This window comes from Rhinopithecus bieti, unplaced genomic scaffold (assembly GCF_001698545.2).
Source record: "Rhinopithecus bieti isolate Rb0 unplaced genomic scaffold, ASM169854v2 scaffold_20819, whole genome shotgun sequence".
NCBI lineage: Eukaryota > Metazoa > Chordata > Mammalia > Primates > Cercopithecidae > Rhinopithecus > Rhinopithecus bieti.
This window is the reverse complement of record NW_016809904.1, coordinates 66,574-88,839: the sequence shown is the minus strand read 5'-3', so window position 1 is coordinate 88,839 and position 22,266 is coordinate 66,574. Positions and strand designations below refer to the sequence as shown.

The 22,266-nt window shown below is 41.2% G+C and overlaps 1 protein-coding gene across 1 annotated transcript; it reads right to left on the bottom strand.

Moving 5' to 3' along the window:
• Positions 1-5,490: 5,490 nt before the first annotated feature.
• PSMB1 (proteasome 20S subunit beta 1) lies at positions 5,491-22,250 on the bottom strand. Its single transcript, XM_017890753.1, has 6 exons — positions 22,044-22,250; positions 17,656-17,763; positions 14,478-14,559; positions 11,972-12,101; positions 7,594-7,700; positions 5,491-5,780 (listed from the first exon to the last, which is right to left on the bottom strand). Exons 1-6 carry the CDS (start codon positions 22,154-22,156, stop codon positions 5,595-5,597), a joined length of 726 nt encoding a protein of 241 aa, XP_017746242.1. The 5' UTR covers positions 22,157-22,250; the 3' UTR covers positions 5,491-5,594.
• Between the last annotated feature and the right edge of the window lie 16 nt (positions 22,251-22,266).

Below are 22,266 nucleotides of genomic sequence, written 5' to 3'. Positions count from 1 at the left end.
TTCCAGGTTATGAAACAGGATTTATGATTAGACTCAAGGCCCCTTCCTAGTCACTCAGTAAAGTCTGTGCACTAGCAAACTGTGGTACCAGTTTTCTGAGCATTAGAAAACTATAGTTCTCAGAGGCAGGATGAGTCAACACTGCCACCTGGCGGCCTCTTGGAGGGTGATGTGGAGCCTGGTTTTCGTTGAAGAATGAAGGTCCCTTGATTTCCTGAATCTCAGCCAACTCTCCAGCAGGTTCTCACTGCAGAAGAGGTCAGGCCATTGGTCGGCTTGAGGACAAAGTGGGAGGATCACACTTTCGATCACCTATACCTTCTAACAATCAGCCCTGTGGACATCAGCTCACGCCCCATGCTGTTTTTAAAATATTTTCCCATTATAGAAATATTTTTCAAAGATGATCCACAAGTTCCAGGAGCCTTTCAGACAAGGGAGAGCAATTTGGCAGCTAAACTCATTCAAGAGTAGAGCCTGGCTGGGAGGGTGCTCATGGCAAGAGTGGGGCCACGGGCCTCTCCTTTCATTGGACATAGTGGCCATACAAAGTGGCTGTTTTGAAATGCATCCACATACACTATGGACCCTCCCTGTCTAGGGAGAAAACAGGCACGGTATGTCAACAGATAAATCAGCAGCGATCCTGTGGGTGACGTAAAGCACCCATACTTTTCGTCCTGCTGAGCGGAACTCGACAGTGAGACACTTGTATTCCTAACTCCACTTGCTTTCAGGCTCCTCCAACATTCCACATTGCCCCTGGACAGAGCTACTATCCCTCCAAAGAAGTGACAACTTGAAATAAAGGATGTGAAGCTCCTTCCTAAGTTTAGACCCAGGCCTGCTGCTAGGAACTCCAGAGGAGGGATGGAAAGAAGTTTGTCCTGCTCACAGATTGAATGTTTCTCTCACAATCAGAAGTAGGTAGCAAGATGGATTCTCTCTCAACATCAACAAGCGGATCACTCCTGGATCCTTTAAGCAAGTTCCATGTCTCTTTATAGGTTTAGGCGCCTCCTATGTGTCCAAACTTTGTGTAATGTGTATATAAGAAAAGTAAATGGGAGGGACAATATTTAAGAAATAACAGCAAACACAATTGCATTCATATTTAACATAAACTATAAGTGTCAAGTTAATAGAAGCTCAGAAGAAATTCATGAAATCTAGAAAAGTTGAGAAAATCTAAATAGAGAAAATAAAACTTGATCTGGACTTTAAGAGTATGATTTATAAAGCTCAAGGGGACAGTACACGAAGTCAGACACTGTTAGTTGAATCACTGAAGAATCAGAATATCACACCCACTTAACAAAGCAGCCCAGCTAGTTGAAGAAGTTATGTCGAAGAGGTAGGCAGTTGGGTGGGGAGATGAGGATGGCATGGAGGGATCTGAAAACTGTCAACCTTAAATAATAAGATTTAGAAAATATGATTAAGTAGAGAGTTAATTTGAGCGCAAATCTTGAGAATGGCCCCCTGGAAACACTGACTCTGAACCAGTAAGGTTAATGTTTTAAAGTCGAGAAGGTTTCACTTAGAAATTTTAGCAGGATCACATTTTCCATACAAGACCAGTGCATTCGCCACAGCAATTTGATTGGTTACAGATTGCCGCTCATTTCAAGATTGCTTTACTACTCTGTGAGGAGGAGTAGTGATTTGAGGGGTCTTATATCTGGTGCCCTTTTGTCTTAATTATTTACAGGGGGAAAAAAGGCAGAAGTTGCGCCTGCATGCCCCACATGACTCAGGCTGCATAGCCACATTTCTTTCAAGGCTCAGAATAATTTAAAGTTCCAACAGCTTTAAATTTGAATTAATTTCACAAAGCAAAGAAGAAAGACCTGGACTTCATGCAGTAATGAAGACCACTGATGGGTACTGGACAACTCTGGTGGGTTCGCACTCAAACAAGGGAGCCTAAGATGCAGAAGGTGCAGTCAGGCAGCAGCCATCTGTTCTTGTGCTGCTGAGCAGAGCATGACGGGCTGTCACCGCTCATGCGTGTTCTTCACCTGCTGACTCAGCGGGTGGCACGGGCCGCAATTGGGCTCCCAGCTCCTGAAGCTCCTGCCAGGCCCTTCTGCAGCTTCTCCCAAGCTCTTGGGCCAGGTGCACATCTAGCCACGACAAAGGAGGCCAGTACCTGATCACTGACGTGAAAGGTCTAAGGCAGTGGGACTGCCACAGGTGCCCCCACGGTCCCAGGTCCCAATGCAGCCTGTTGACCCTCCTCCATTCACACCATTGCCCCTTCGATAGCCTGTGCTATGGGGCTCCTAGACCAAACAGAAACAGGCTCATAAAGATCATCTAATCAGCTCCTCTTATGTGAGGCCAAACTCTGAAATAAATCTCTTTTTAAGTCTCCTAGGGCTTGTTTCTCTGATTGAACCTGACTGATGAGGAGTTAAAGAAGTTCTCAAATTATGTACGCATAAGAATCACCTGGGATTTCTAGCCCAGAGGCTGAGACAATAGGTCTGTTGAACTTAGGAGTTCATTTTGAACAAGTGCTCTATGTAATTCTGATACAGGGAATCTCCCATTTACAGTTTGAAATTCACAAATACAAGGAATGAGAGACCTAGAATCAGAAAGCATGTTAATACACTTTGGGGCCATGAAGCGCTCACCCAGGCAACAAGGTACAGAAAGGCAGAAAAAGGAACCCTATCAAGGTAATATTTGAGCCTTTTTTTTTTTTGGAGACAGGGTCTTGCTGTGTCACCCAGGCTGGAGTGCAGTGGCGCCATCACAGCTCACTGCAGCCTCGACCTCCTGGGCTCAAGTGATACTTCCAGCTCAGCCTCCTGAGTAGCTGGGACTACAGGCGTGTGCCACCATCCCTGTCTAATTTTTTAATTTTTGGTAGAGAGGGGGTTTTGCCATGTTGCACAGGCTGGTCTCAAATTCCTGGGCTCATGTGATCTTCCCACCTCAGCCTCTTAAAGTATTAGGATTACAGGCGCAAGCCACTGTGCCTGACCGAGACATTTTGGTAAGAAATACTGTTTTCCTACTAAGTTGTCTACATTCTTCTTGGCTACGCTTGCAAAGTCACTGTGACTAGAGCAGGAGCTATGGTTGCATGGGAAACACGGAGGCATGCGCGGTACCTGGCAGCCACAGGCTCCGTTTGTTTCTAACCTCCCAAGTCAGCACAGCCCCACTGAGCAGACTGCCAGAAAGTATTTATGCCATCTGTCTGATAATTAAGACAAATCCAAACATCCACATGCATTCAGTGTGTATAAATGGAGTCACGGCCAACCTCTCACGCAGTTTTCCATCAATCATTTACAAGATTATCAGATACTTCCAATCCCCTTGCAGGCCGTAATGAGGAGGAAGTCTCTACGTAAGAGCAGCTTCTCACTGGGATCTTCAAGGTTTTTTTTTTTTTTTTTTTTTTGAGACGGAGTCTCGCTCTGTCGCCCAGGCTGGAGTGCAGTGGCCGGATCTCACTCACTGCAAGCTCCGCCTCCCGGGTTCACGCCATTCTCCCACCTCAGCCTCCCGAGTAGCTGGGACTACAGGCGCCCGCCATCTCGCCCGGCTAGTTTTTTTGTATTTTAGTAGAGACGGGGTTTCACCCTGTTAGCCAGGATGGTCTCGATTTCCTGACCTCGTGATCCGCCCGTCTCGGCCTCCCAAAGTGCTGGGATTACAGGCTTGACCCACCGCGCCCGGCCTTCAAGGCTAACTCTTAAAAGAATGAATCCTACTTCTAACCTTTATCAAAGGTTTTCTTTTCACACAAGGAATGTGCCTGAACGATCTATAAAAGCTACCCACATAATCAGTAGCCAGGTTAGCTCTAGGAGACATGTGCCAAGCACATTCTGGACTAAGTCATGTTGACTCCAAAACGGAGACCATGTTCAAAGTCTACAGCAACACTGGATTAAAACAATGTCAGCTGAAGGTGGTAAAAAAAATCATGAAACACTAATTATGTGCCATCAATCATTCCTCAATTTGTAGAACTTCCCTATAAAACTTGGGAGGTGAGAACCTTATAGAAAATCCTAGATACACAACTTTATATAAAGAGAAAATTTCAAAATGGGAAATCCTTTAGAAAAAGAATACACCTACTACATATAAAGATGAAAAAATGTAGTTCTGAAATGGGATAGTCTACAGTTTTTAGTTGGGACATTGGGATAATTTTAGGTGTCAACTTGACTGGATTAAGGGATATCAAGACAGCAGGTAAAGTATTACTTCTGGGTTTGTCTGTGAGGATGTTTTCGCAAGGGACTGGCGGACTCAGTGCAGATCAGCCTCAGTGTGAGCAGGCACCATCCAACTGAACGGAACCCAGATAGAACCGAAAGGCAAAGGCAAAGAAATCACTGTCTTTCTCCTCGAGCCAGGGACTTGATTAGCAACCCTTCACACCCAACTCCTTCTTTTCAGGACTTCAAGGGTTATACCATCAGCTTACCTGGTTGTGAGGCCTTCAGACTTGGACTGAGCCATGCTGCCAGTTTCTCTGGTTCCCCATCTTGCAGATAGCCAGGCGTGGGATTTCTGTCTCGATAATTGAGCCAGTTTCTTTAATAAACCCTTTCTCATCTCTCTATATACAAACACATCCTACTGGTTCTGAGTCTTTGGAGAATCCTCATACAGACACTGTAAGAGAAATATGAACCAGCTCTTACCACTGTGTCCCCAATGCCTCTGATAGTGACAGTATCGATGTTTGTGCAATGTTTACAATGTGTATCTACTAGAAGCTTTGATAATTTGAATTAAATTATTTATAAAAGGCAAAATAAACAAAAGTGGTATCTAAGATTAACCACCAAATTAGTAAAATTCCATTTATACCACAGGTTACTCTGGTACAAAGCAAATAACTCCCATGTTACGTATAATTTGACTTGTTCAATAACAAGAAAATTACCCAAATATTATAATGGAGTTAAAATGTATTTAATAGATCTAAAACAAAAACTTTGGCTCTAGCAAAACTTAGGTCTCAATTATAACATAAAGGGCTTGTAAAAATTATCCCAGATTTCTGACTAAAACTTGTATAAAGGCCTATTTTTTTTTTTACAATTTTATTTTGGTTGAAGATTTTTCTCCAAAATAGCTATTCCAGACTGCTTAACAATCCCAGAAGTGAAAAATCTTAAGATATTTCATTTATAACCATTAGAGTCCTAATAAAACCCTGGAAAATACTCTCCCTTAGGGATGGTTGAAAGGGTCCTTCAGGCAAGCTGGCTGAATAAATATCAGAGCCCTCTTCATAAGGTAAGTTTGCCCAGAAGGTTAACTTTTACAGATAAATTCCTAGCTCATTAGTGTAAGGGAAAACTAACATGACCTGTTTTCATTACTTAAAATGCAAAAAAAAAAAAAGAAAAAAAAATCTCGGAAAATAGAAAAGGGTGGGAAAATGAAGAAAATGAAAATTCTACTTCCTATATCTGTCTTGCTTAGAGAAGACAAGTTACAGCACAATGAGTACTTCAGGTTTCTCTTTTAATAAACAAAACCATCCAAGGTACATTTCCAAAGTACAAAATCAACCAGTTCTGAACTGATTGGTGATAACAGCACACAGATCAGTCCTTCCTCAAGGGAATAGTTTCCTCCCTGATGCCCTCTTTGGTCACTATGCAGATCCGGAGTGCGTCCCCAGTGTACACGTCTCTCTCAGCCGCAGAAATAAAGACGTCTTTCACCAGCCGCATGGCTCTGTCCAAGGACAGCGGGACATGCTCCACATTCTGCATGTTCTTAAAACCAACCTGGTGGGACAGGAAACGCGGGTGAGATGTCACGTGACAGTAAGCACAAAGGAAAGGTTCAAGTTTCTTCCAACACCCTCATGCGTACGAGGATTTGTGATGAAAATGCTACACAAAATTAAAATGTCCCTCAGACGGAATGAAGACCCTTCCAGACCTGGATGAATCACACACACCAGAAATCTGACAAGGGTTCACTGGCAAAGCTCTCACTCTTGAGGAGCACATGACCTAGAGAGGTGGATGTATGCAAGCAAAGTGATGAGAGAATTGTTATAACTAAGAAGAAATTAAGAGCCAGGAGAGCCCCAACAGTTGTCCACTAAGTCTCCTAGAAGAAGAAAGGCTTCAGCAGAAAGGACTTTTAAGTAGGTGAATGCTGAAGGCTACACTGAAGAGCATAGAACATTCCAGACTGGAGATGTGAGACGGAGTCAGGAAAAGCACATCTTTTCTGAGAAAAGCAGAGTTAGGGTCTGGGTGTAGTGGGTGACAGGAGATGAGGTCAAAAAGCAATAAACAGAGGAGTAGCTATATATAACACATATAACACACTTCAGAAAACTGAGCAGGATGAATTAGTGAAGTAAGCTTGTAGGCAGAAAGGATGTTAGAAAATAAATCCAATAATCTAATAATGTAGGTCTGAATTTAGCCAGCAGTAATCAAAAAGAGGGACAACTTAGAAATACAGGTGACCTTTAAATAACACAGTTTTCAACTGCTCAGGTCCACTTACACATAAACTTTTCAATAAACACACTGAAACATTTTGGAGATCTGCAACAATTTGAAAAAACTCAGATGAGCTGAGTAGCTTAAAATATTTTAAAATTAAGAGAAAGGTAAGTCACAAATGTATAAACTATATGTAGATACTAATTATTTTATCATTTACTACCATAAAACACACATAAATTGATTATAAAAAGTTAAAGTGATCTCTCAAAGTTCTCCTTTGGTTTTCATTGTGTTTAGTGCAATATTATAAGCCTTAAATAACAAGTGACCCAAACAAAGTGCTATTAGTGGTGCTGGAAGTGCTCCCCAAAAAGCAGGGAAAGTTATGACATTACAAGAAAAGGCTGAATTGCTTGATATGTACTGTAGATTGAGGTCTGCAGCTGTGGTTGTCCACCACTCCAGACAGATGATTCTCCTTGTAAACAGATGATGTAAATTTACAGTATCAACAAATACGGTTTATCGTAAAGGTATTTTCTCTTCCTATGATTGTCTTAATAACATTCTCTTTCCTGTAGTTTACTTTATCGTAAGAATACAGCACATAATACATATATAAAATACGTGATAATCCACAGCTTACATTATTGGCAAGGCTTCCAGTCAACAGTAGGCTTATTAGCAATGTTTTCTGGGAGTCGAAAGTTATATGTGGATTTTCCAGTGCTCAGGGAATTGGCACCCCAACCCTTGTGTTCAAGGGTCAACTGTATGCTTGGGAGTTCAAGTACAATACTGGGTAACACAGAAACGGTGGGTAAGACGGAGAAAGGTATTGGTTATGATCTTTAGGTAAAGACGGCAAGAGATTAACCACTGCAGATGTAAAAAGAGTTGGAAGCCATGAGAATACAGGAAAACAGTCAAAACCATGGGAGTAGGTAAGGACCCACCAGAGAGCAGGGAGAACACAGAGAGAGATGGTAAGGTTTGTGTAGGGCACATCTGCCAAACTCAAACAGTAATTTATAAGAAAATCTTTATATCTTGGCTCTCCTAAGCTAATGAAGAGAACTTGGAGGAAAGTACTTCAAATGAATACCATGACAAGTTAGACACATATCGTTACCTGGTTGTCAAGCAGGGGCTGTAGCATGGCACTTGCTGAGCCTCCAGCCTTGAAGGAGTCTCTCTGGTAAGACCCTACTGGGTCAAAGCTGTATACAGCCCCCTTTCCTTAAAGAAGAAAATAGTATCCATAAGGATGGCATCCAATCACAATCCCAAATCATCACAAAAATAAATCAGGTCAAAACGTGACACAAAATGGACTATCACCTTGGCTAAAACGTCAGGGAACAGTTGGAACACAGTCACTGTTGCACTGGTGACAGCTGCAGCACACACACTGTTGCACATGTGAAAGCCAGAACACAGTCACCATCACACAGATGCCACCCAGAACACAATCACCATTGCACAGGTGACACCCAGAACACAATCACCATCGCACAGGTGACAACCAGCACACAGTCACCATCGGACAGGTACCGCCCAGCAGACAGCCCCAACCCCTGTGTTGGTGTGTTGTTCAAGGGGAAACTACACTTGGGAGTTAAAATACAATATTAACACAGAAAGGGTGAGTAAGAGGGAGAAAGGCATTTTTATGATCTTCAGGTAAAGATGGCAAGAGAATTAACCACTGCAGATGTAAAAAGAGTTGGAAACCATGAGAATTCACAAAAATAATCCAAGCCATGGGAGTAGGTAAGGACCCACGAGAGAGCAGGGAGAACACAGAGAGAGATGGTAAGGTTTGTGTAGGGCACATCAACCAAACTCAAACAGTAATTTATAAGAAAGTCTTTATATCTTGGCTCTCCTAAGCTAATGAAGAGGAGAACTTGAAGGAAAGCACAACCTATGTATATAGACAGGTCCAAGGGACACATCCGCAAGACAAAGTAAAATGAAGAGAATTCTGTAACATGTATAACACAATACTATTTTTGTTTAAAAGAATAAGAAAACTCTTTGTAGAAGCACAAAAAAGTCTGGAAAAATAAATAACAAACTGTGGTTGGTTATCTTTCAGCACTGAATTAGAGGCAAGAAAAGAAAGGAATTACTTCTTATGTTTCTATATTATTCGAATTTATTAAAAGAACACAGGTAATTCTACAATTTTAAAAGGCCTGTTAAAACAATTGTGTTCTGGGTATGAAAAATCACGAATCATTTACAACGTATGATTTTTTAAAAACATAACGGATTTGGAAAACACATTATATACCAGAACTCAGTACCCTGGGAGATGTGATATAGGGACAATCTTCTTACTAACCATGTACAACTGCCACTGTTAGCTTTGTATGTTTTCTACTATAGAACTGTGTAAACTTGGCCAGGCGCGGTGGCTCATGCCTGTAATCCCAGCACTCTGGGAGGCCGAGGTGGGCAGATCACGAGGTCGGGAGTTTGAGACCAGCCTGGCTAACATAGTGAAACCCCGTCTCTACTAAAAATACGAAAATTAGCCAGGCGTGGTGGCATGCACCTGTAGTCCCAACTACTTGGGAGGCTGAGGCAGGAGAATCGCTTGAACCTGGGAGGCGAAGGTTGTGGTGAGCCGAGATCACGCCACTGCACTCCAGCTGGGGCAACAGAGCGAGACTTGGTGTCAAAAAAAAAAAAAAAAAAAAAAAGAATTGTGTAAACTGAATTCTCTGGTGGAGAAGGGCACCATCTGAGGTCCCCTAAGAACCTGCGGGAAGTATTTTTGCTGAAAGCAAGCTTGGGACAAGACATGAGATCACAGCAGGCAATCCACTAACCTTAATATACAAACAAAGAAAGAGATGTAAGGTGTAAAGGCAAAAAAATGATTCTATCTCTCATGAGGACGACGCGCCACATATAAACTGAGGTCCAAAAGCTTTACCCAAGCATGGGATCTATCTCAGAAAACCACACACAACAAATCTAAAAAAACAAACCGAAGAACGGGTGGGCTACGTCCAAGAACATAGCTTTAAACATCCCCTAGAAGAAGGAAGAAAGACACTAGTAAAATCAGTATAAAACAGCAAAATAAATAAATAAAATAAATGTAGAATGGCATGAATCTTGACTACAAAGTGCTTTTCCTCATCAAAGTAAAATCCAAAAAGCACAATAATTTCAATGTAAAAAAATCAGACAAGTCTTAAAAGAAACACAGGTAAGCTTTGGATGGGAGCGGTTTTTCTAACAAGGCAAGAAACTGAATGTCATAAAGAAATGATTGACAGATTAGACTGTATGAAACACAGAAATTTCTGTGTAGCAAAAGGCACTGCCCAAAAGAGACAAATAACACTCTTGGGGGCGTCTATTACAGACATTTGACACAGTTGAATGTAGTTCTTGAAAATCAATAAGAAAAAAACCTGCAAATAAGGAAATGGGCAACAGTTAATATATTAATCAGTCTTCAAAGAGGAAACTTATAAAGTCAATAAACATATGAAAACATGCCCAAAAATATATATAAATGAAAATAATAGACTGTTCAATGGTGAAAAATACGTTTCAAAATGTGTTAATTCTAATACTGGGAAGGTTACATAAAATCAGGTACTTGGGGTACTGGCATGTCCTTCAGAAAGGGTACAGTCAATGAAATAAAAAAAAAAAAAATTATCTGACCCAATACTTCAACTACTAGAAGTCTATTTTAGCAAGACAAGCATAACTGGAGTTCACAAAAATGTATGTACGACGATGTTTATCACATTGTTTATATCAAGAAAACAGGAAGCGAAAATGTCCTTTAGAGGACTGGTTAGGTAAATGACGGTACAGCCACACTGTGTAAGTCAGCTATTAAAAACTATGTGTTACAGCAGCAAAACAGAAGAAAAAAAAAAACATACAAAATCACTATGCATACAGCTTAGATCTCCTTGATAACAGACAATGTATAGTCACAGAAAAACAGATATCAAAGTCCTACTTATATAAAACTGTGTGCACGAGTGTATGTATAAACATGTACTGATTGATTATTTTCACTACAGAAAAACTAAAGCCACTTTTAATTTGGGAGAAAAATTTTTAAAAGGCATGACAGCAGCTAAGAGAGTAAAGACAGACAGGTTAGTGCTGACAGTGGTTGACACCAAGGGAAAGAGCTGTGGACCTTGCTGTCCTGAAGGTTTCAGTATCGAGCACTGCTCTCCAGGTCCCTGCATCCACCAACACAGAAGACAGTAAATGAAGTCTCCTGAGACATGAGCAGAGGCTCTGGACTTAGGGGACCAGGTTCTAGAGTGGCAAAGGGTAGGAGCAAAACACATGAAATGGAAAGTTGATGTAAATAAAACACAGACTATCAGGCCCCTTCCTCCTCCGAGGCCTAAAAAGATGCCAACCAGGCTTCTCTTCCTGTAGTCCCACCTCACCCCAGGAAAAAAGATGAAAGAAAATCTTCATCTGAAGAAAATGCTGCTTATGGAAGCACCCAGTTAATGGCTGCCAGCTGACAAGCTATGTACACAAGGACTTTATAATAAAGTCTTCATACAACACTTCAATGCGAATGGAAAAAAAAGAAAAAATCAGAAAGCTGAAGGAAGCCTCTAACATAGAAGACAAAGGCCAAATATGAACATACAACGTGAAAAAAAGCACTCTGATGAAATATACAAAGTACAAAACATCCAACAAAACAGGATTTTTTTTAAAAAAGCTAAAAAATAAGAAACAGCTCTTGGAAATTAAGGACACCAGAAATAAAAGCAATCAGTAAAGGATGAAAAGCTAAAAGTAAGGAAATCTTCATAAAGTAGAAGAAAAAAGAGACAGATAGGTGACATGTGAAGTCAAAAATAAAGTACCAGGTCATAATCCAGGTGGTTGTGGAGAAGGTGGGGAGGGGCAGGGGAGGAGGAGAGGAAAGAAGGTGGAGAAAGAGGACAAAATAAATAAGAAACTCTAGGCAAGGAACATCACTATACAATTTCAGAATACCAGGGTAAAGAAAAGATCCTAAAAGCAAAGTGTCAAAAAGGTCCGGTTTTGTTTTGTTCAGAAATCTCTCAGGAGGTAAGCCTCTAAAATAAGGAAATAAATCAAGAAAGAGGAGAGCACAGTAGGTGGGGGAATCTCAGGGTGGCAGGGGTCCATCCCGGAGCAAGGGGAAAAGAGATCCACCTAGTATGTGAGGTCTGACCACCAGACGAATTGTATTCAGAGAATGTACAAGGAACTGACAAAAAGTTTAAAGAAATCTGAGCCAATTAGAGATGGTTAACCTGAGAAAAAAATAAAAGCGGCTACACAAGAAAGAAAATATGAAGCCATGCTACTTAGCTTCAGTTTCTTCATGACTTTCATTATCAGAAATGAAATGAGACTTGTGTCAGATGGTATTTATGGTTCTTTTCAACTCTAGGTGGAGACACACACATCTAGGAAATAATAACTCCTCCTCCCCACCATTTTCCAGAAAAAAGGAATTCTACCTTCTTCATCAAGTCCACCGATGATGTTGTAAACATAGTATGGAAAGAAGCGCCTTGAATACAGGATCGTAGACAGCATTGCAGCAATTGCCCCCGTAGTCATGGCCTTATTATTGGAATGCTTATACATCTGCAATTATTGATGAAAGTTAACAGGCATGCAGAGGCAGAGGCTATTATAGACTAGAACAATCAACAGTATAAAGTGAATAAATGCACACCACAGTGAAAGGGGAAAGTATGCCTATTTCTTTCATGATCAACCAACACAGCATTACTAAGATAAAACTTCAAGGGAAGGAATACTAAGTTTGCCCTCAGCTCTCTGGTTTAAAGGCTCTATTTTCCATACCACCCTTATCTCGGGTACTCTTGGGTACTGCTAATCCAAGAGCTAATGTCCATGAGAGGGCGCATGAAGTGGCCTAAGGAAGACGGGTTTAAATCCATCTCTCTCCCTCACTCGGCATATAGACCGGGGTCAGCAAACGACCCCTGTAGTTTGGCTCAGGGGCCAAATCCAGCCTACCCCCTATTTCTATGAATATTGTCCGTGGCTGCTTTTTCACTACAAAAGCAGAAACAAATAGTCATGACAGAGATCAAATGGCCCATAAAGCTGTAAATATTTACTATCTGGTCGTTTACAGAAAAAATTATGCCAATCCCTGATCAAACCCAGATGTAAGTCCCTCTCTTGGTGGAGCAGATGTCTGTGAGAACAGAAGACACAGGGTAGCACCCTTATTCTGCATGATTTTAATACACAGCAGTGGTCGTGACCCTTCAAACATCTACAGTAGAGAACACAAGCATCCAAAACAGGGTCTTAGCATGACAATCCAGCGACTGCAAATCCTAGTTTTACTACACCCTTGGGAACCCTACATTATCCACTGGTAGAGAAACTTCACAAAAATAATAAACACAAAATGAATTCAAGATCACCAAATTTTGTTAACCATATAGCAACCATCTCTAATGAGAAACCTAATGGCCAGGCATAGTGGCTCACACCTGTAATCTCAACTGAGGTGGGAGAATGTTTGAGCCCAGGAGATGAAGGCTACAGTGAGCTACAATTGCACCATCGTACTCCAGCCTGTGCAACAAAGTGAGACGCTGTGTCTAAATAGACAAATACCTAATTAGCACCATAAAATTAAACAATGTCAAAACACTGAAAAATGATTAGAAATGCACTATAAGCAACGGATAAGATTGTTACAGAGGAATGTCTTTCCAAGATAAAAACTATAAAAAATTATTCATAGGCTGGGTGCAGTGGCTCACGCCTGTAATCCCAGCATTTTGGGAGGCCGAGGTGGGTGGATCACCTGAAGTCAGAAGTTCGACACCAGCCTGGCCAACACGGTGAAACCCCGTCTCTACTAAAATACAAAAATTAGATGGGAGTGATGATAGGTGCCTATAATCTCAGCTACTTGGGAGGCTGTGGCAGGATAATCACTTGAACCCAGGAGGCAGAGGTTGCAGTGAGGCAAGAACATGCCATTGCACTCCAGCCTGGGCAACAAGAGCGAAACTCTGTCTCAAAAAAAAAAAAAAAAATCATTCCATTTCATTTTGAAACCAAGCACCAACATTTATTTACTTCACCACCTAATGAAGTATGAGAGAAAAACTTCAGGAAGGGGTGTGCATTATGTTGAATTCACCATTCCTTGTTTTATTAACAATGACATGTTTACTTTTGTCTTCTAACTCCCATTTATAAAATAAACATTAGGAATTATCATATAAATATGCCAGTAAATGTAAGTCACTATAGCTTTCAATATGTTTCTAAAAAAAGTATTAACAATTGATAAATACTGAATGAAATCCTTTCTACACATTCAAAAAGCATCTGTCAGTTAAATAAATACATTACATACTCCAGTAACCACTCATAAGTGTAAATAATTTCAAGTGTTATTCACAAATAGGCAAAACAGAATGTGATCACCCCTGACTTCCGGCAGCTGGCTATCAACTGAAGCCTGTCAGGTGACAGAAGTTAATGGTGCATGTTGTGCCTCTCGTCCAAGTTCCTGGCTTATTCATTCTTTCGTATTTCTACTCATGCATCCTGCCAACTAAGAGCACAGCACTGTAAAGAGGAAAAACTTGTCAGCTGATCGTGATGCAAACCAAGCTCCTGTGTCAAATCTTTCCTGGGCTCTCTCCTGCCATAGAAATTGATTTGCTTCGTTTTTGAGGGAAGAGTATCTTCAGAAGAACTCCTCCCAGGCTACTTCTAAAAGGGGAGAGAACCCTTCATGTGATACAAGACTAACAAACGGAATGTGCTACTGTTTCACATTATGGTACTTTAATGACCCTGCCTTCATGATATCATTTCATTTCTAGCATATATTTGTAATTCATCTACTAACCTAGTGACTCTCTAGCTACTCTGACCAACAGTCATGCTGTAGGCTTGAAAGAATTTAATGAACTGCTATTAATTTGAAATAGTGTAGAAATGTACAAAAGCATCTACCTTTAGTCTTGCTTCAATAATCTTTGTCAGGGTAAGACAGTCTCCATGAAAACCACTGCATCCAATGACTGTTTTGTCTGTTCTGTAAAAAGCACATTTCAGACAACTGAGCTGGTTAGATAGTAGCGCAAAGCATATCTTTGGCAATTTTAAATTTAAAACCCCTATTCCCATTATTTCCTAAATGGTAATGGGACAAGCAGCCACCCTTCTGGGGAGGGGGTTCTGTATTCCTGCATGTCACCCCTCAGTCCAGATGAATTATAGGTGGATCAAAGACTTTAAAAATGCAACTATGAATGGACTAAATAAATCATGGGTGAATTTTTTTACTATCTTGGGCTGGGGAAGATAGGTAGGTAGATTGATTGATTTTTGAGACGGAGTTTCGCTCTTGTCACCCAGGCTGGAATGCAGTGGCACAATCTTGGCTCACTGCAACTTCCACCTCCCGGATTCATGCAATTCTCCTGCCTCAGCCTCCCAAGTAGTTGGAATTACAGGCGCCCACCACCAGCCCAGCTAATTTTTGTATTTTTAGTAGAGATGGGGTTTCACCATGTTGGTCAGGCTGGTCTTGAACTCCTGACCTCAGGTGATCCGCCAGCCTTGGCCTCCAAAGTGCTGGGACTACAGGTGTGAGCCACTGCACCCAGCCTTGTGAAGGTAGATTTAAATATAACACAATCCAAGGGCCACGCAGAAAAATTTCATAAATTTGACTACATAAAATTCTACAGAGAAATTTATGAATAGCTTTTTAAAACCCTAAGAAAATATACTGGTAGCATCTACCATCAAAGTCTAATTTTAATTCTACAAAGAGTTCTTACAAATAAGAAAAGCAGTAACGACACAAAGAAAAGAAGGGTAATTCTATGAACAGACAAGTCGCAGAAGAAAGAGACATTAAGTCACCATAAACATAAGAACCTCTATGTTACTCAGAAATCCAAATCTAAAAAAGAGACTATTGCAACCAATCATAATGGCTAAAAACACCTAACTAAATGGTGGCGAGGTTGTGGAAACAGTATAAACTGATTAACTTGTTAGATGGGCAACTTGGTGGTATCCATTAAAAATTTAAATACACACCACTTTCACCAATTCTACTGCTAGAAAGCCGTCTTGTCATATACTTATGCCAGCATGCAGAGGGATGCTCTAGACTCACCAGTGAGCATTCATTTAAATAGCACCCCGAAAGAAAACAAAACAAAACAAAAGCCAAACGTCCATCTGTATGGAAAGGACTAAAATTTGGTCTAGACATGCAAATTCAATCATGTATTTCAAAAATTAATTCCTAGATCTTGATAGGAATCTATAAAGAAGCCTACACAATATTTTGCAGAGGTCACATAATTCCTTTTGGAAACTTATGAATGACTCGCACAAACCATACTTGTCCTACTAGGAGAGCAGCTGACACCTCTAGGGTCATCACTAACATCACCTGCTCTATCCCTACCACCACCCTCACTGCACTGCGGTGAAGACTCCAATCCCCTATACGGCTTTACTGCCTTTACTAACAAGACTGGTTGGCAATACCAACAGGGAAAGACAGAAATCTTAGAACTTCAGGATGCTTTTCCCAAATATCCAGGTGCATCAAAGGAATGGGATTTTTCATGCAAAGAATACAGTCTCAAACAGGTTTGGAAGAGGCAACCCTAGCTCTAGGTCGGCCCCACAGGACATGGGATGAGAGATACATACAGGCATTCGTTAATGCTGTATTGTTCTTATTCTCTCTCTCTATACCTGATGTGTTTCATCCAAAAAAAAAAAAAAAAAAGGTGCTCACTTCAGCAGCAAACGTAACTAAAGCAACATTTATAAGATGAGTAAAAGCCAGTACAAGGATGGTATCCATAAAGTTGTTTTAAAATCTTATTTCTAATATTTACTACTTTCAAGCTGTACAAGTGTCATCCTCGAGGAGAAAAAAAGGTAACACGAGAGCACTATAAGCAGAGAGAGGGCATCAGAAGACGCAAGTGGACAGAAAGAGAACCGGGAAGACGAAAACAAACTTCATCGCTTTTTGGGTTAAGATGTGGGCCATCCCTGGGACCAGGGGCGAAAACGTATCTTTCCTTCTGTACCTGCTTCCTATACCACAAGGAGGGCCTGTCCAAAGCACCTAAACCTCCTAAGTCCCATTCGCTCCTATTACAATTCAAGTTTAACAGACTTTTGTAACTAACCCAGGAACTCATGACCATTTATAAGTATTTCCAAAACTGTTATACGGACCACTGCTAACCTGCAGTATGTATTTAGCTGATTTATGCAGGCTTTTTTTTTTTTTTTTTAAAGTTTTGGCTTTATTTTCACGTTTTAGGAAAAACACAGCTAGCCTATTAAAACTGAGCTATGGATATAATGGCTTAGGATATTTCCAAAATGAATGTTTCAAGTAAAAAAACAGTGTGGGGAGGCAGATTTTTAAAAAATACCATTGAATGATGAATGGTGCTATGGTCTGAATGCTTTCTTCAAAACTCGTGTTGAAATTTAATTGCCACTGTGATGGTGCCGGGAGTTGGGAGCAGGTGTTTAGGTCCTGAGGGCTCAGCCCTCGTGAATGGACATGATCACAGGAGTGGGTTCACTCGCTCTTCTTTCTCTCTCTCTGGCTTTCCACCATGTTAAGACACAGCAGGAACGCCCTCACCAGATGCCAGCCCCTCAATCTTGGACTTCCCATCCTCCAGAACTGTAAATCAATAAATTTCTGTCCATTATAAGTTACCTAGTGTGCGGCATTCTGTTACAGCAGCATAAAACGGACTAAGACAAATGTATAGATGGAAAAAGTGATAAAGTAATTATAGTAAAATGCAAACAGTAAGATCTAGGCGATGGCATATGGGTTTTCATTATGAAACTCTCTTACTTTTGTTGCACATTTGAAAATTTTCACGGTAAAATGCTGGGGTGAACACATTTAGGTTCCCGAAAGCACTTTTGGTACCCTGAATATAGCAAATATTTTTAAGATTGCACATTGAATTATTAGAAACATTAAGTTAGAAAATGGTTTTCTAATAAAATACTCCCAACAGCAACTTAAAACTCATGAAACAAATCATTTAGAAGTAGAAACTCTCACGGCATTAAATCATTACAAAGGCCTTGTGAAATGTCTTTAGAAATATTTACTTACAATTTGTAACATTTGGGGCTATCCCGGGTATGAATTGAAAACCCTTCACTCAGTCGAGTATCAGAAGCAACAATTGCAAAATCTTCTCCAGCAATTGCCAGTACAGTACTGAGGAAAAAAGAAAACAACATTAATTCTCCAGGGTGGTAATCCTATCCCTACAAATAGAAGAATGCTCCATAGCACATACTGGGATCAAATACTCTAGATGTCAACAAAACAGGATTCAAAGGGGAAGAGGAAAGATGAGTGGGAAAAGAATGAACCCCTGGTTACAAGTTGCCTGGAAAAACAAATTATTAATAAGCCTAAATCAGGGCAAAGTCTCCTTGGCAGGAGGTAACAGAAAAGCCAATGAATTATCATCACCAACACATTAAATGCTTACTTGTGCAAGGTACTACTAATACAGAACAAGTAAACACCACGTCTGCGCCCTTGAGGGTCAACTACAGACAGCGGTACTACAATGCAAGCTCTAGGAGTTTCGAGAAGGTGGGATTTGTCTTTCTTTCTCATTTCTTTATCTCCAAGTCCTTACGTACCGCCTATATACTGCTTATTTCTTTATACCCAAATCCTTATACAATGACAAATAAACGGACAAACAGTAAATTTCTTCCTCTGTGGCTGTACAATTTGACAGCTTATCAAAGAGATTTACAGTATGAATTCCAAAAGCAGACTGCCTGGGTTCTAATTCTGGCTTTCCCAGTTAGCAGATGAGAGACTGTGGGTAGTTACTTCTCAAAGCCTCAATTTCATCATAAATACAACAGAGATCACTTCAGTTGCTACCTCAATAGGGTGTTCAAAGAATCAAATATGTAAAGCCCTTACAGCAGTCCCTGACATGTAACCGGTCCTCTGGTAAGTGTTAGCTGTAATTGCTATGGCACTAGAGAATGACTAAGCACCTGGGCTCTGGAATTACATGAGACAGAGACCCACTCTTGCTACTTACTAGGTATGTGATCTTAGGCAAATTCTCCAAATGCAAGTTGATGATAACGGTACCTGTGTCACAGGTGTGTATATTTGGGTGTGTATATTTTAATGTACAAGGCTTGACTGATAACTATAACCACTGCTTCAATGCAATAGTGGAAATTAAAGGCATGAGGCCTCACAGATGTAAGCACTTAGAAAACTTTAGCCACTATTTTCACTGAGGAGGGATTTGTGCTAAAGCTCTCAAGTAGAAAAGGATGGCATTCCAGGTAATATAAACAGCAAGCAATGGCAAACAGGTAATAATTCAAATAGTACATTCAAGCAACTCAATCAGGCAGCCATTTTTGCATAAACACATGTAGTGACATTAAGTTTATGTGATGGACAGGGTTCCTACTGTAGAAAATCCCAACTGCTAAGCTAAAGATTTTGGAATTTTAGCAAGAAATCATGAAGGTTTTCTGAGCAAGAATGACTTGTAGTTGTAACTACTCAGGAGGTTGAGGTGGGAGGACTGCTTGAACCCTGCAGTGAGCTATGATGGTGCCTGGGCATTAGCATGAGACCTGGTCTTTTAAAAAAATGCAAGAGAGAGAAAAGTTCCATTTACAAAGTGGGGTTTCAGGAAGACTACTCTGACACTAACATAGTATGTGAAATGGGACGGAAACACTGTTATAATACTACTAATGCAATAGTAAGGTAACAAGGTGAACAGGTAAATCCGAAATCGTCACAAACACACAAAATAGACAAGTTTTTATATCTACGTAAATGTATTAGGAACTGGGAAAACCAATTATGACATCCAAGATTTAGAACTTAAATGAGCAGAATAATGGCATAATTATAAAAAGTATTTTAAAGGAGAGCAGAGGAGGCCGGGCACGGTGGCTCACACCTGTAATCCCAGAACTTTGGGAGGCTGAGGCAGGCAAACTGCCTGAGGTCAGGAGTTCCAGACCAGCCTGGCCAACACGGTGAAACCCCATCTCTACTAAAAATACAAAAGTTAGCCAGGCGTGGTGGCAGGCACCTGTAATCCCAGCTGCTCGGGAGGCTAAGACAGAAATGCTTGAACCCAGGAGGTGGAGGTTGCAGTGAGCCAAGATCGCACCACTGCACTCCGGCCTGGGTGACAGAGTGAGACTCTGTCTCAAAAAATAATAATAAAAAAGGAGAAGAGGAGATTGAGGGGAATAATTAGCTTGCTTTTTGTTTTGTTAGCTGTCTTGAGATATTGTGAGAGCCGAAAAACCAGTTAGAAATGTTTTACTGAAGAAGCCAGAATTGAGGGACTCAGAGAGGCAGAAATGGAAAACCAGATTTGGGAGTAATCCTGCCAGCAATGAGACATCAAATAGTGCTGAGTGATAAGGAGGCTAATGACTTGTTTAACTACATTTAAAGACAGAGTAGAAAAAGAGAATGAGGCCTCATTTTGTGGAAGCAAAGGCTGCCTGAAAGCCAGCTGCAGTAAACACTAAAGAAAAAGAACAATGACTGAGAAAAAAGTAATCAGAAAGTTCTAAGTAATTTTTAGGGCAGTAATGGGTTAAACTGATTACTAGGGATTAAAAAGTGAGTAATGAGTAGGGCATACTGAACACTGAAAATTCTTATTTATAGAGAATAGCGTTATGAAATGGGTCTAATAACCCTCCCTACAATGTACAACTTAATTAGTCATCACAGGAAGTGTTAAGGAGTATAATGGAAAACCATCAATAAACTCAGTGGTGAAATAGCTAAGTCCTAGCTCAACTTCACACCAGCACTCTGACCCTGACAGTTTAATGTCTAACATAACCCTAGGATGCTAACATCATCGAACATTCACTTTTCATGCTGATTAACTAAGATGACGGCTTGCAATTTACAAAATGCATCTCTCTCGATTCTCACCAAAAACTATGAAGCTACTAAGGAAGAAAATTTAGGTTCAAGAAGTTCAGAAGTACCCAAAGACCTGACTGTCCTTTAGTGGCAGAACCAAGGCTAAAATCTGACTTACGTTATCTTTCTAACACACTCCAAAAATATGCATTAATATTTCAAATTTATGAGGAACCAATTAACATTTTTGCTTTGTTTTAAAATTTATTTTGTAAAGATGGGGTCTTGCTATGTTGTGCAGGCTGGTCTTGAACTCCTGGCCTCAAGCGATGATCCTCCTACCTTAGCTTCCCAAAGTCCTGGGATTACAGGTGCGAGCCACAGTGCCCAGCCAATACTTTGTTTTCTTTAAGAACCATCGGTTCGTTCAAATTGAGTGTGTATATGTACAAGCCTTGATTAGTAACTATAACCACTGCTTCAATTTACAGCTCTTCCCTGTCAAGAGTCTTAAACAGAGCATCTTTCTATAACCCTGTATCTCTGGCGTGCCACCACGGAAAATTATATTACTCAAGATAAAGTTGGTAACTGAAATAAAAACCAAAACTTGAACATAACATACAAGATCACACATATTAAAAGGTCCATCTTCTGAGTATTTTGTTTTCCTGAACTTAAGCTAAACGTTAAAAAAAAAAGAAAAAAGAAAAAAAAAAACCCGGGCGCGGTGGCTCATGCCTGTAATCCCAGCACTTTGGGAGGCTGAGGCGGGCGGATCACGAGGTCAGGAGATCGAGACCATCCTGGCTAATACGGTGAAATCCTGTCCTTACTAAAAACACAAAAAATTAGCCGGGCGTGGTGGCGGGTGCCTGTAGTCCCAGCTACTTGGAAGGCTGAGGCAGAATGGCGTGAACCCGGGAGGCGGAACTTGCTGTGAGCTGCGATCAGGTCACGGCACTCCAGCCTAGGCAACAGAGTGAGACTCCCCCAAACAACAAAAAAAGCACTTATCTATGAAACTAAGTTTGCTCAACCAATCCCACTTTCTATTTGAAATAAAATGATCAAACTGCTACAATTAGAAATAACAGAAATCAGGCGGCTACAATTAAGACGTTTCGGTTACCAACGTAGCTATGCATCTAACAACACAGACCAAAAACAATCCTTTTAAGTCTCAGCCGCTAAACCTTTACCCTCGCCTGCTGGCATAAGGAACGTCTACATGAGGTCCAGTTTGGTCTTCCACAGAGCAGAGGCTATGTTTCAATTTCTACTTTACCGTCTTACAGCAGCAAGGAGCATGGAATTCCGGTCCACATAAAAACCCACATGACAGGGCTATGATGGGAAACCCTAAAAACCAAGGCTGCATCGCAATCACCAAGTAAACCTGAGCAAAGCGAGCCTGAAGGAGGAAACACAGGCCATGAGAGGACGGCAGGGAGCCCGGCCTTGTGCGGACCCACTCAGCTCAGGGTTCTGAGGTCTGCAGAGGACCCGGGCAGCGCCTTGACGCCGGTGACTCCTAAACAGGCTTCAGCAAATGGGGGAGGGGCGAAAGTGAAAGCGGAGCTCTCTGGGGTTTTTACCCTCCGTTGAAAGCGTAGGGTGAAAATCGCAGCTGCAAAGGGCCCGCGGCTCTGTGCGGCTCCATCCCCAAGTCTCTGCCAGGAGCCGAATACATGGCTATGGAAGACAACATCGCACGGCTGCGCCTGCTGCTCCGACACCTGCTGTCTCACGGCGAGATGGCTGCCGTGACCGGACGTTACGCCACTTCCGGCTTCTCCTGAAGTTCGCTCCCGGCCTCTC